At 45.0% G+C, this 13,869-nt stretch overlaps 1 protein-coding gene across 10 annotated transcripts in view; it reads left to right on the top strand.

The window, feature by feature from the left end:
- fbrsl1 (fibrosin-like 1) overlaps positions 1-13,869 on the top strand; it is a 291,901-nt gene that overhangs the window by 246,684 nt on the left and 31,348 nt on the right. For all 10 annotated transcript variants that reach the window (XM_067603427.1, XM_067603458.1, XM_067603433.1 and 7 more), the window contains one exon: positions 9,067-9,115. In XM_067603427.1, the coding sequence (XP_067459528.1) occupies positions 9,067-9,115 (49 nt within the window). The remainder of the gene's footprint in view (positions 1-9,066; positions 9,116-13,869) is intronic.

Raw genomic sequence — 13,869 nt, 5'->3', positions numbered from 1 at the left:
AAAAAAATGCCTTATACTGGAAACAGTGACCCCCTACAACCACCACCCTACCTTTATAAGGGAAACTGAGAAGTGAAGGTATTTCTTAAGGTGACTGCTTGGGCACTGGGTGTCCTGTCCAACCCTGCAGTGAGGCCTCAGGGAGAAGCTTGGGTTACAGCTGCCAGAAACCTGAAGCCTGATGTCTGCATCAAAAGTAAATTCCACTTAACGTGCCACATCCCTTTCCAACATGACCTGATGGCTTTGGAGGTCTGAGACTACTTTATATAGTGCATACCATGTTTGTTTGTGCTAGCAGGGTGGATAGTGTGCCTTTAAGTGCAAGGGAATGGTGGTGTCAGACTGATGGGACATCTAGCAACGGGTGCCAGTCTACCCTGCCCCATTTCCAGTTTTCCACTCCTCCACTTGCACCTCCTGCTCTCCACAACTCCCCCTTCATTCCTCCACAGGACAAGTGGCTGTATTGATCCTGAGTGCCCGGCCAACTTTCATGCTTGTGGCTGACATATGAGCAGGATGCCGAGATGAATTCCTAAATTCCCTTTGATTCATTTCAGCTGCTGTTGTAGTTTAGGAGAGATGCTGTTACTAGACCAGCATCAACAACTTCACACCCTCAATCGCACTGATAAACTGTGAGCTCAGCAGAGAGCCAAGTCGAAAGGTCAGGGGTCACGGGCATCTAGTGTGTGCATGGTGTAGGGTTTAGGAGGCTATAGGATGCAGAATGACTGGTTATTGAAGCTGGTGTGAGGAACCTTGGTTCCTCCATAGTTTTCCTAGCCCAGAGTCAGCCTTAAACTCCCACTGGCATTAGCACAATATTTATTTGTGTTAGAGAGGAGGTGATTCATATTACACAAAATCACTGGCATAGTACGGGTGAGATCTGCTTCTTGCTGCACATTTTTTCCTCTCATTAAAGGTGTCCGTGCCCAGAGGAGCAAACCAATGCCTACCACACATTTCCATGTTGTGCCAGCTCTGCCTTTTTCTTCTCTTTGTGTGCTGTCTTTCACTGCAGAAGAAATTCATCTGTGTGTGGGTTGAGGCAAGGGAAAGGGTCACATCTTTTTTATCGCTGCATTATTTAAGATCCAGCCGAGTTTGTTTTTTCCCCTCTTAGCAAATTCATCCAAGTCAAAAGCACAGTACAATCTTAAGAGAGAGGAAGAAAGGAAGAATGTAACTTGTGTAGCCTGAGGTGGGCTATGACTCACCAAGACATTGTTCAGATGGAGTGAGAAAAAAAACAAGTTCAATAGAAGTTTCTATTGAGCGGTGCTTAAAGCCACCTTTCTCTTAACAAGCTGCAGTGAGAGGTGGTTTGCCTACCAAGCTTGCCTGCAGCTCTCCGCAGGGCGATTATGTCACAGCGGGCCAGTCAGAATGATGTGTATCTCTCTGTTAGAAGGCAGCTCTACTGCAGCAAAGGCTCTGACTAGGAATATTATTATTATCTCCTCCAGGATCCTCTCCACAGCAACAACGGTGCCGCATTGTGAGAGCTCTGGAGAACGCTTTTTTTGAAATAATCCGCCTGTCTGTTATCCTGCCTCTCAGACAATAACATCCAGAAAAGCTTTTATACTTTCCACCACCCACACTGACAATGGGGTAAAGGCTTTACAACAAGTGGATGATGTGGATACGGGGACAGTGAGTTTCCGTGACCCGTCCTATCATACCTCCTCACAGCGGCCCCAAGGGAGCTGGGATTTGGTTGTGGCTGTTGACCAGCCAATCGGGGAGCAGTGAGCCGTGTCTTAAAGGGCTATCTGCCATCTCGGCTGCCGAGAAGCCTGGAGAGCCAGGAGAAGCCACCAGTGCTCTGATCTCTATCAGGGCCAGGGAGTAATGACGAACAGCCCCCTGATTCCACCGGGAGATTACCTGCGGCTCTTATCACTGCTGGCACACATTTTGACATTAAAAAGGAAAAGAGGCTACGCCCTTTCCACAGTTGGCTGTGCTGTGCCGAGCAGACCTACTGCTATCTTCTGCTTATGTTTTTCTGTGTCTCCCGTTGCCTTCATTTCTTTTTTTCTCTCTCTCTTTCCCTATTTTCATGGTCTCAAGCAGGACTTAATCAAAGTGCAATGTCCACACTGACCCTTATCTCACCCTAAAGAGATACTACTAACTCCCTCTCGCAGTGCCCCCCTCTGCCTATTCCCCTAAGCCTGAAAAAGGAGGAGAGCCATGCATGCTTTTAAGCCACTGAGCTCAGATCTGGTGTTGCATTAATTGAGTTAAATGGATTGCGATGGTCGAGATGATTTGTCTGTCGGCTTTTATTGCTGCAATTTAGACTGTGCCTCATTGCATTATGCCACTTAATGAGAGCCCTTCGCAGCCGTTTTGTCTCTGCTGGTATTAACATGCACAGGTTCACTTCACAAGAGAAAGTGGGAATGCGCTCGCCCTAATTTCCTGCAAATTTTAGTTGATAATCAACTGAAAGCACTTCCTCTGTCTCTGTCATTGACATTTTATAAAAGGGATTTCTTTCTTCTTTTTTTTAATTCAATACCTGTTTCTCATATACTCTTTGTTACTCTGTAATCTGTGTGGTTGAGATTGTGATTTGTAACATCCTCCATCCTTATAACCCCCCCCCACCAGCACACCTCCATCCTTCATCCAGGGCCCTTGCAGGGAGTTTGAGCAGGTCTGGATCCTCTCTGGTGAAATATGCCTTGTCCTTTTTCCTTCATTTCTCCTTATCTGGTTAGTGCTGGCTGTGGGCCTGCTGCGGCACTGATTTGTGACCCTCTCTGTCTGCAGCGGCGAGAGGCTTTAGTGCAGTGCGTGCCTCTGCCCTTCTCCCTACTGATGAAACAGGCCCCTGCATTCCCCTGATAGACTGCTAATTTGTATACTAAACTGACAGGCAGCCGTGATAAGGGCTAGCAACTGCTGCACAGCCGCGGGAGGGAGGGAGGGAGGGAGGCAGGCATGGGAGCAGGGGTGGTGTGGGGTGCGGTAAGTTAGACGAAGGGTAATATTTTACACAAAGCTCAAGCCCCCCTGCTCCTCTCTCGGCATTCATTTTCCTGTGTCTGTTGCTAGGGGAGAAGGAGCAGGAGTTGTCAGCCCTGGCCCACTGTTGTACACACACACATGCGTAATAGGTGGCTATGAAAATGGCACTCGGGGCTAAGTATAAAGAGGTTTGTGTGTGCAAGGGGAGACCACTCCATTCTACACGGCCACTATGGAATTCATTATCATCTTAATGATGCTTCGGTTGAGACGAGTATCTGCTGGTTGACAGTTGCGTGGGAGGTTTCTTCTCTCTTTTCCGTTCATGCTGTATATCCCATCATGCTCACTGGGGGTTTGCAGTCTTGCTGGCCCACACCTGTTCTGACAAGCAGGCGGCAGCGGCGGTAGTGGTGGGTGGGAATTGGAAGTATGGTAGATGGTAGCTGTTCCCTGCTCTGGGAATGCATAGCACTGTTGTGGCTTATAATAAACGACCGCTCGGGAGGTCATTAAGTTTCTGGAACGGTGGCGAGGACAAATGCAGGAGAGATAAGTAATTTGGTGTCTCCCATTGCAGCCTGGGAGCTGTAGGCTTACTGTGCATGTCTAATGTGGCATTTATTGCTAAAGTAGCATTAGTGGATGTCTGGGGTTAAAGGGTGACAGTAGTTGAGGGCCCTGAGTGGGTGCTGATAGAAGTGTTTATTAAAGCTCTGAGCTACTCCCACATGAACAGAGAAAATCAGGTCCTTGCGTGTTTGGCTGAAATGTCTTTTTACCATATCAGTACTGATAAGCTTCTTTTTGTCAGTGTTCAAGATCGGTGTGTGATGTAAAAGCTGTCTTTTTATACATGGAAAACAATCAAATAAAACAAACATGCTCCAATCAGAATATCACGTTAGAATCCTACAAATACAAATACACAGTAAAGTAGTACTGCTAAATTTTACAGTAAAAGTGTACTGAAATAAACAGCATCATCCTTATCACAGTAAAGATAAATGAGAGTAAATGTCCAAAACCTGATTTTTGCTTTAAAAATATATCAGAACAGCGATACAACCCTAAAAGAGATGGAACACAGGACTTTAGGTGACAGTAAATGGAAAATCGGAAGAGAGGGCAGTGAAGGAGGAAGCTGACAGTGATGAAACACCAAGCAGGGAAGCAAATTAACACTGTGTGTGTGTGTTTGTGTGTGTGTGTGTGTGAGTGAGTGAGTGTGTAAAGGTGGGAGGTTTGGTGAATGTGGATCCATGGACAGACAGGTCCGGCCAGGGTAATTGAGAGCCTTATCGTCCATGGCAGTATATATGCCCCCTTGCCTGCTTCTCTTCTTCTCTTTTTTCTCTCTTTCTTCTCTTTCTTTCATTTTACCTGATATGTCTTTTAGTGCCATGTCATGTCACATCAATACAGCACTGAGTAACTGTGTACTCCTCTACAGGACCATCAAGAGTCTTTGCCTACGCCAAGACATTTGACCCGCTCATTTAGCTGTCAGGGAAGCATGCACAGCAGTGTGCTGTTTGTTTCCTATGCTCTATTACCCATCATTACACAACAGAACAACATGCTTCTAGCCATAGCTGCAATGATGCATGTTAAGTTGATTTTCATCTGTATGTATACTTTTGTACAGCTGATAAGCATTTATACTGCCTGTTAAATTGGTATTGATTGAGCTTCCAATCATTTTACAAGAGTGTCCTTTTCAAGTGAGAGAAATGTCATTTTGAAAACTTGTTGGCTCATATCTGGTTTATGGTATATTAGTGTGAAGATTAGCCTTACCAGTTGTCCTACAACAGTCTGTCAAGAACATAGAATGTGCCAAATGACTCAGAACTAAATTGTAATTATAGTCTTTGCAGGCAGGAGCCCACAACAAAGCCTACTAACGGGTTTCTTTGTTTTCACGCCACAGCTGTTGTGATAGCACTGCCAGTCTGTGTAAAAATTATATCTCTACCAGGGAGGGGAAGGGCTTTACCTTCCTTGCTGGGATTGGTATGGGGTGGACTGTATTAGGAATTTGGTTTTATTTAGTCTGGGTTTATATAACCCCTGGCTGCAAGATTTCTTCCTGTTTGGAGATAATTTGCTCAGCTCCAAGGAATGCAGGGCATGCAATAGGAACCCTCACATCAAAGGTAGATGGACGGCCTGGGGATCGTTTGATATAAAGCAGGGGGTTTTGTAGGTGGGGGTTGTGGGGAGAGAAATTGGTCTCTCAGCAGTCTTTACTAAATGAGGTTAATTGAATCTGGGTAATTGCTGACCTTCCTGTCTCGGTGAAATCACAGCCTTAACTGATCAATGCCTTTCATAAATTTATGCCTGAAGGTCATTCAGTTGATTACACTGCCCTCCCTTGCTGCCTGCGTCGTCTTGCTCAGTCGGCCCATTGTGCAAAAATTAAGCGTGGGAGCATTTTAACACTTAAAAAATGCAATTAGGCTTGTCTCAGATTTTCTAAATTAATTAGCTTGCAGTGTTGTTAAGTAAAAGCGATGTGGACATGGAAAATTTGCAAAGATTTTTTTTTTTTCCCCTCGCCTCTTTGCTGTGACAGCAAATGCATTCTGCCTCGCTGTAAATGTCTCACTTATTGCTGGCGAGGGGTTTTGCCTCTCTGCTCTCCCTCTGTGTCTCTGTTATTATCTGGAGATTTATGCAGCCAATAAGTCACTGGTGTTCAGGGAAGTTGGGGGACTTTTTAAAACAAACAGCAGTGTAATTTGTAATTTGGCATTCCCTAAATCTGGGAATTATGGTTCTGCTTGTGGCTCTTTAGGGAGTTAGCACTCTGATGGTGGGTTTACTGGCCCAGCTCCCTCCTTGGCCTCCCTCTCTTTCTTTCTCCCCTCTTTCCTTTTGCGCCTGCTGAGGAAACGGGAGGATTTCACAGCTGCTGAGAGCTGGGCCCCGGCTGGGCCCTATGACCTCCTTCTTGCTTTTTTCCCCCTCCCTCAGTCTCACTCCTTTTTTCTCCCTCTCTCCAGCAGTCTCTTTCCTCAGGGAGCTCTTGTGTGGCTCAGAGGAAGCTGAATCATAAAGCATGGCTAATGAATAGAATAGGGAAGGAAAGCTGAGGCCTGCTGACGGCCCTCCAGAGAGGAGGCCAGGCCCCTGAAGCCCCAGGCTCAAATAGCAGACGGCCCCCACAAAGGTCAGGCTTCCTGCGGCCCGCTCCAAGGGCTTTTGGCTCCCAGGCAATGTGGCTTGAATTTCCCCCATTATTTTTTTTAAATGGTTAAATTTCCCTGTTTCCTTTGGAAAACCTGGCCTTTGCTCCTCTTTTTTTGTCTGTCTCATTCTCTCTATATATATTTCCCCTCTGTCTGGTCTTTCCCTGTCTGTTTTTAATGGCAGCCAGGGTTGCCTCAACAAAGAGAGTGTGAAGAATTTGTTATACATGACCTCTGTACACCACAACCGCAGGCAGCTCCAACTGCCAGCAGCACAGCCCCGTGAAAAAATGTCAACTTGACCAGCAAAACCCAGAAAGTTCTACAAAAACAACAGCAAGCCAAATCAAGGCTCTGCTTTGACATGCCTTTTTAAGAAGTGCTTTTGTAAGCCGGCCTTGTAATTGTGGATTATACGACTGACTCATGCAGACTTGGCAGGTGCAAAACACAGCATTTAAACCTAAATAGTGGTTGTTGATGTTGCTTGGAATACGTCTGGAATATAAAACAGCTAACGGCACACTCAAAATGGTCGGAATAGGGATAAGCAGATCTAGGTCGTCTTGGCACATAGTAAACACAGCTTTTTCGGTTCTCTTTCACAGGAACATGTTATGTCTGCCTTGCTCTCCGTATAACCACTCTGGTCATAACAATTGTTTTAACTGTTATAATGAGTTATGGCATGACCTACCCTGTCTTTTTTTGCTTTTGTGACCCTGTGCCACACTAAGCGAGTCCCTGAGCCAGCTCCCGTGTCCATTTGACAAGCTTCATTTCATTCTGAGCCCATATTTTTCTTCCAGGGCCTCCGGGGCTGTGATTCAAGGCTGAGGTTGTGCTGCTACAGTGCTGAGGCTTGGTACTGGAGCGTTTAATGTCGTCCAAAGCTAACAAAGAGCTTGTGTTGTAGCTTGGCGCCCTGGTTCTGGGAGACTGAAAGAGGGCAATGCTCAACACTATGTCTTTCCTCTATAGTCTTTCGCCTGCTCTAGTGTAAGAGGAAACAGGAAACATCTCTGTGTCGAGTGTCTGCTCTTCTTTGAACGTTCCTTTTATTGAGACAAAACTGAATAGATGTCATATCCTTCCTACATGTGAATTAAGTAAGTGAACTACCTTAAATACACTGGTTGGCTAGTCTTTCTCTAAATACTGTAGTTTATTAATATCATAACTAACATGGTCACAGCTGTTCTAGCAGAAGCTAAAAGTCACGACTGAAAATTACACTGTTAGCAAATCTAATCTAGCATAATGTTTGCATGATTCAAATATTAATTTTATAAAAGCAAGTGGCTTTTTAATATTATCTGTCTCCATTATTGACTATCCTTGGATTGTAGTAGAGGTATAATTTGACTTAGGCTAATATCTCTCCATAATTATCAACAGAACTGATATTTTTAGTAGACGTTTAGCAGCTGTTTATATCCGCTTTGTTGTCTTCCGTTAAGGTTTTCTACCTGCATTTTATATGGCTGCCGTGTGAAGAGAGCAAATTGTTGCTTTCTTCACACAGCTTAATGCTGCGTGCTGTTGTGGTTAGCGCTGAGACGAGACATCAAGCACAGACAGACAAACACGGTGGCGAACAGCAACACAGTGGCAGTGAAGGAGAAATTGGGAGGTCTTGGAAAGAAGAGGATGTCCTCAAAACACTTGTGAAGAACTAACAGGGATGCCAAGGACAGCCATCTGTGTTTACAAAATCATTTGCTTTCTCTTTCTGTCTCTGTCTCTCTTGCACTCACTCTGATTCACTGTTCATTCTTTACATATGCTCCCTTTGTGCCGCATAAAATACAAGCATGGCAGTTAAGGACACTCGGGCCCTTTGGGTGGAACATATGTTCAGCTCTTGCAGCTTTTTACAAGTCTGCAGAACCCAGATGAGAGGAGCTAAAGCAAAGGGAAATCGTGGCTTTTAAACAAAGCCCCTATATGGGCTGACATTACAAGCAGAGGAGGATTTTCATTGTTAATATTATCTTCAGAGCACACAGACTTTTTGCTACGGTATTTTGCACAATGTCAGGACTTGTGTGGATTTACTGCTTTTCGGTCATAGTTTTTTAAAATTTCCTGTCTGGCCAGTAGAAATGTAAAAATGTATGGTGTGTTTTGATTTAGGTGGTGCTTGCCAGAATCTACATATCCATCTAAAGCAGAGAGGAAAATACCTTGCAGTGTTTAGTCTACAAGTCTCCACTATCACTTCATAGTCAGATGCCTTTCTCCCTCAAGTATTTGACTCGCTCTCCGTTTGACTGTAGTCCACCAGTTCACCGTCAGTTAAGTCAGTAGCAACACTAACAATTGTTTTTGACCCAGTAACCATTCATTTTATTGACAGTTTACTTCCAGTCTGGGCTGATATTGTGTTGATATCAAATTTGTGAAATAAGTATATTGCTTTTAGAGTAGAGCATTCATGATATATATTCAAATATATTGCAGAACGAAATGTAATTTTTGAGCGGCTGCATGTATGCAGCAGCCTTTGTGCCCCGATGCTGCATAGCCACCTTTCTGACTTCCTCTGTCTTTGACATCATTTCTTTTGAGGGTTTTCAGGTGGCCCAACAGTGCCACCTAATGTTACCTCAACAGGAAAAAGCCAGTCAGGGACCATCAGGTACAGAGGGAGCTCTCTTCGTTGGCTGATGGGAGTCTGTCGATTGACTATATAATGTTGTGTGTAGCAGCTAGGCTTTCCCTCCAAGCACTTGAGACCACATCCTTTTTAGATATGTTTTGATGAATATCTCAATTATGTGATTCAGTCTTTTTAAAATAGGATTGACTGATGTTTCCCACTGATTCTGCTCATCAGACAAAACCACTAAAGCTCTGCCTGTTCTTCTTTTTCCAGGTGTCTGATGTAGGATCGGAGAAGCTCTTTTCCCCCACCACACCCAAAGGTAAGAGCCCGCTGTTTTTTCCATTCCCCCTCCAGTCTTTACTCCTCTGCCTGATTCATACACATAACAACAACTGGATTTTACGAATGAGTCCAAATCTCCCCGCTCTAATCCTGCAGCTCCCATTCAGATTCAAATGTCAGCAGACATAAACAAGGTCTGGTGACTACATATGCATACATTTTTGCCGGGGTGCGGAGTGGCGTTTCTTGGACGACCCCGCTAAAGGCTTAGCCCTCCTACATATTGGTTCATTAGAGGGGATTAAGAGCCTCCCTGCCACATGCTCCCACAAATGGGAACTTCCCCTCAGGCAATACAAGCTCTCTGACAGCAGGCCTGGGCCATAATGGATGCCAAAGGAAAAGAGAGAGAAAGAGCTTTGTCAGCCCCCCAGACAACACCAACTCTGTGTGTGTGCGTTCACATACACACATATGTAGATCACAAGGCCTGTGCGTTTCTATGTTTCTATGTTATGTTTCTATGATGGTTTTACGTGATTTTGTGGATTTATTTGTCCATGTTTATACAACCACATATATGTGTTGGTGTATTTGGCATGTTACAGATACCATGTAGGCATACAATGTCAGCTGCACCTCTATATTCACTAAATTCAACGATGCCTGCCAGGTCAGAGCAGGGAGAAAGGTGTCAAGCTGTGGATGAAGGAAGGAGAGGTGCAATCAGCCTCCTAGTGACACATAGCAGCATGCAGACCACGTCCCCCCAGGGCAGAAACCAGGAAGCAGGGCCATTAACACCAGCAGAGAGAGAAGGAGGTGGAAGTGCTGAACAGTGTAAAATATGGCCATTTTAGGAGGGTTTGTGTTGTAGGTCTGCAGGACAGACTGAACAAATAGATCAGCTTGCCTTTAGCTGGACTGTTAAAAATGTCACCATAATGAACACCATTGTGTTATGTAATCAGGTATATTACATAGACATATTTTACTCTGCTTATCATTTTATTTGTCCAGTACTTGCTGTATATATAGATAATGCATAAGTATAACAGGGAAAAGGATCTTGCGGCCCATGTAATGAGGGCTTTGTACAGGGTTTGTTTTATTTTTGTAACTTCTTAATCGTTTTGGACCACCACTCCTCTGAATTCAAGGAATGATGTCAAGATTTGTAGCATCATTATAAATCTACAGTTCCACCTGTCTCCCAAATAACTGATCTCTGTTTATACTATCGGTTGCTCGCCTTTTGATCATGACAAATTGGAGGTTTTGCTGACCTCTGTTTTATTCACCTCCCCATCAGAACATGTGCTGTGAAAGCTAGATTCCCTCTCAACAACATAAGAAGGTGTTGCTTGGTTTAGCACAGTAGCTTTGACTGCTGAGTGGAAAAGTGTGGCTGACATGGAGGAGAGAAACCAGGCCTGCTGGCTGTGTGATGTAGATGACCTGTGACCAGTGTCAGCCTCGTGAAACTAGCGTTCACAATGACAATGACTTCCAGACTTGTGTGATTTAAAAAACAACTAGACTGCGTCCGAGTCCATCTATTCTCCACCAGGCTGCTGGACTACTACTGTTGTCAGCTGTCAGGGTGTTGACTTATTTTCCCTGCATGCCTGTACAGAACATGGCTGCACATAAACATGCTCTGCTGTGGAGAACTGCTTGTACAGGTACATACACAGCTGTTGTCTTTTATAAAACATTTAAACAACCCTTCCATGTCAGCTGGCAAAGGAAGGCCTCGTGAGTTTTGCTAATGTGCACACAGGGTTGGATTAAGACCCTGGAATTACATCCAGACAATCCAATCAGAGTCTCTCATGATTGTCACACAGATCAACCAGATCCTGTTTGGGTAATGTAGAAGAAGAGCACCAGATTAGAATAAGGGGTTAGAAAGGGTGAGCCGGCAGAGAAATCAGTAGTTTGATGAAGTGATTTGGTGACGATGAGGAAGAAGTTATCATGCTACAATTGCAGAGCTGCCACCAGCCGTCTCTCATCTCCCATTCCAATGTTGTTGTTTTGAGCTGTAATGGATTCTGGGACAGTGTTTGTTTTTGGCCTAGAATGGTTTTTCTGTGTGTGTATAATGTGTGTGTAATACAGAGCAGCCCACAGGCTGTTTTCCTCTGGTTTAGAATGCAGCGTATGTGTCCCATTACCGGTCTCGCTCATGGTCCTGTGGGACCAATGAAAAGCCCGCTTTCCTCTGATCACCAGGCCTGTCGAGCTGTTGGCTGGGAAACACTCAGACAGATACACACACACACAAACATTATGGCATACATAAATATATAATGCTGTGATGATGTTTGGCTTGTACAATTCTCTAGGTAATGAGTGTTGTTTCTTTTACTTTTACCCTTTCCTTGCTTTACAGCGTTGTGCTCCTCTCTGAACTTTATTTTAGTGAGCAGTTACGGGTACAACCAGTTGAGGTTAAGTCAAAATTGCACATAGACCCACAGTCTGTCACGTTAATGAAACGGTTCAGGGTTAATAGAGGAGAGGAAAGACCAACATTGTAATCAGCGGAGGCAGAACGCTGTAATTATGCACACAGAACATGGTTTTGGGCAAAACCCAGACACCCTTGCCTTCTTTCTCTCATATTTACTTTTCGTCATTTCTACATTGCTAGTCTGTTGACAACCTGTTATTGATGCAAGCTAACAGTACACATAATAGCACATGCTAATAGCATATGTTATAACACAGCACACACTGTGCATTTCTCTTTGGATGTTTTTACCCAAGAGCTAGCACAAGTGCTGCTGAATGTCTGTCTGTGTTGGTGGTTATGAGGTAGGAAGGAACAGCAGAGGGCAAGCATTATCTAACCGTTATTGGTTTTTGTTTATTTCCTGTCTTAAACCTCCTGCAAATTATTGATTTCCTGGAGGATGGCATGTTTAAGTAAAAGCGCCCTGAAGACTTGTGCTCCACTAAGAGCTACTCTTATTGAATTTCAGGTCAGAGTTTACTCTTGTCACTTGCTTGAAGGCGAATGAGAAGCTAAATGTAGCTGCTGAGAATGTACGGGGCACCTCCACAGAGCACAGATAAACACTTCACTGGTAGGCCTTCTTATGACATTTCACAATGCTGCGCCTATGGAAGTGGTGAGGAGTTATCACCTAGCTGTTAGTGGCTAGAAATATCTGAGAAGAACACTTTGGAATCTGCAGTGACTATGTTGAATGTTGTATCTATGGGCTTTAAAGCAGTACGTATAGCCAATGTAACGTCTTTAGCTGCCCCTTGTACTCTCTTAGGGCATGCTGTCCTGGCTGGGTGCTACCTGCCGTGGTGTGAGGATAAACCCGTGTGGTGTTCGGTCCACCAGACAAACCTGGGGCATCTTGGGATAGCAGAAGAAAGATTGGTAGAAAACCCATTTCTGAAGTGGATTTGTGCCCTTGTAATCCTGATTAATTTTGACCCGTTGTGCTCATTTTAAACAGAGCATTACAGTAAGCGTGAACACAGCAAGCTCCGGGGCGAAACCAGGAGCTTAGCGGCTTTGGGAGGCTTAGCTGCAGATGGCATTTTAAGCCGGACTTAATAAATTGTTTCCATTAAACTTACCGGCCCACACATACTGGATTAGACCAGTGGAACAAAGGAAGGAGAGAGCGTGCAGACGAAGAAGAGGAGAAAAAACACACACACACACACACACACTCACACAACTGCCATCATGCACATCTGACTCTGTTGACATCTCTCTGAGGCCACATGAAAGGTGAAGATGGGGTTACTTTGCTGTTAAGGGAGATAGAAGCCTTTGGACATGAATGCAAAATCCATTCACTGTAGATCTCTTGCTTGTCAGCAATGTCGGACCAATTTGCTTAATTGACATAGAAGTAAACAAACAAAAAAGATGCATAAACCATTTAGCTTGGCAGTGGATTTAGGGCTTATCCTCTAACTGTTTATATATAAACACATTACCAATGCTGTAGCTTAAGGATTTAGGATCTGCCAGTACCCTTGCTTTTTTTCTATGGAGCCTTTTACTCATATATCCATCTTTGCTATTGTGGGAAATCAATTCCTTACGGTAGAACCCCGCCTCTCCCCTCTTCTGTCCCCAGCCCGCCTCCACCGTACCTCCTTCCCCCATCGGCTCATGGCTTGCTCCCTAAGCTCTCATTATGTGCTACACAGTCCAGGGTCCCCGTGTCGAATCGCTAATCAACCACCCTGTCTGCAGGCCTGCTCTCTCAATAGGTGCTGAGTGGCCTTTGTTCCGCCACTGCTGTTTGCTGCATGTCAATAAAAGAGCTATGGCCTCCTCCTCCTCCTCCTCCTCCTCCTCCTCCTCCTCCTCCACCTCCTCCGTTACCTGGGCCAGCCATAGCTACAGGCCTGCTCCTGCAGTGCAAGCTTACAGGAAAACGAAACACAGTCTTACCTGCTGGATTCTGAATGCCAGAGAAGGGAGGAAGGATGGTGATTGGAGAGAGAGCGGCAAGGTCAGGGGCAGGGGGGATTGAGGGCAGCTCAGGCATAGCGAAGTAGATGAGACAGCGTGTTTGTATTCGGCCGGGCAGCTCTCCTCTGGCCAGGTCAGTGTAATGTATCACTAACCTCAGTGGCCAGCCTCACTGTTTGCAGCCTCTCACCCATTAAATAATGAATGGAGGTTGACCCTCTGACCAACTAATCAGCTTTTCGCTGCCGTTGAATCAGGATAGAGTGGAGGTAGATGGAGAGTGTGACTTGCTGGCTGGCTAGCAGGCAGGCTAGATGACTGGAGGGCAGACA

The sequence above is a fragment of the Thunnus thynnus genome, chromosome 2 (assembly GCF_963924715.1).
Source record: "Thunnus thynnus chromosome 2, fThuThy2.1, whole genome shotgun sequence".
NCBI lineage: Eukaryota > Metazoa > Chordata > Actinopteri > Scombriformes > Scombridae > Thunnus > Thunnus thynnus.
This window is presented reverse-complemented; position numbering and strand designations above follow the sequence as displayed.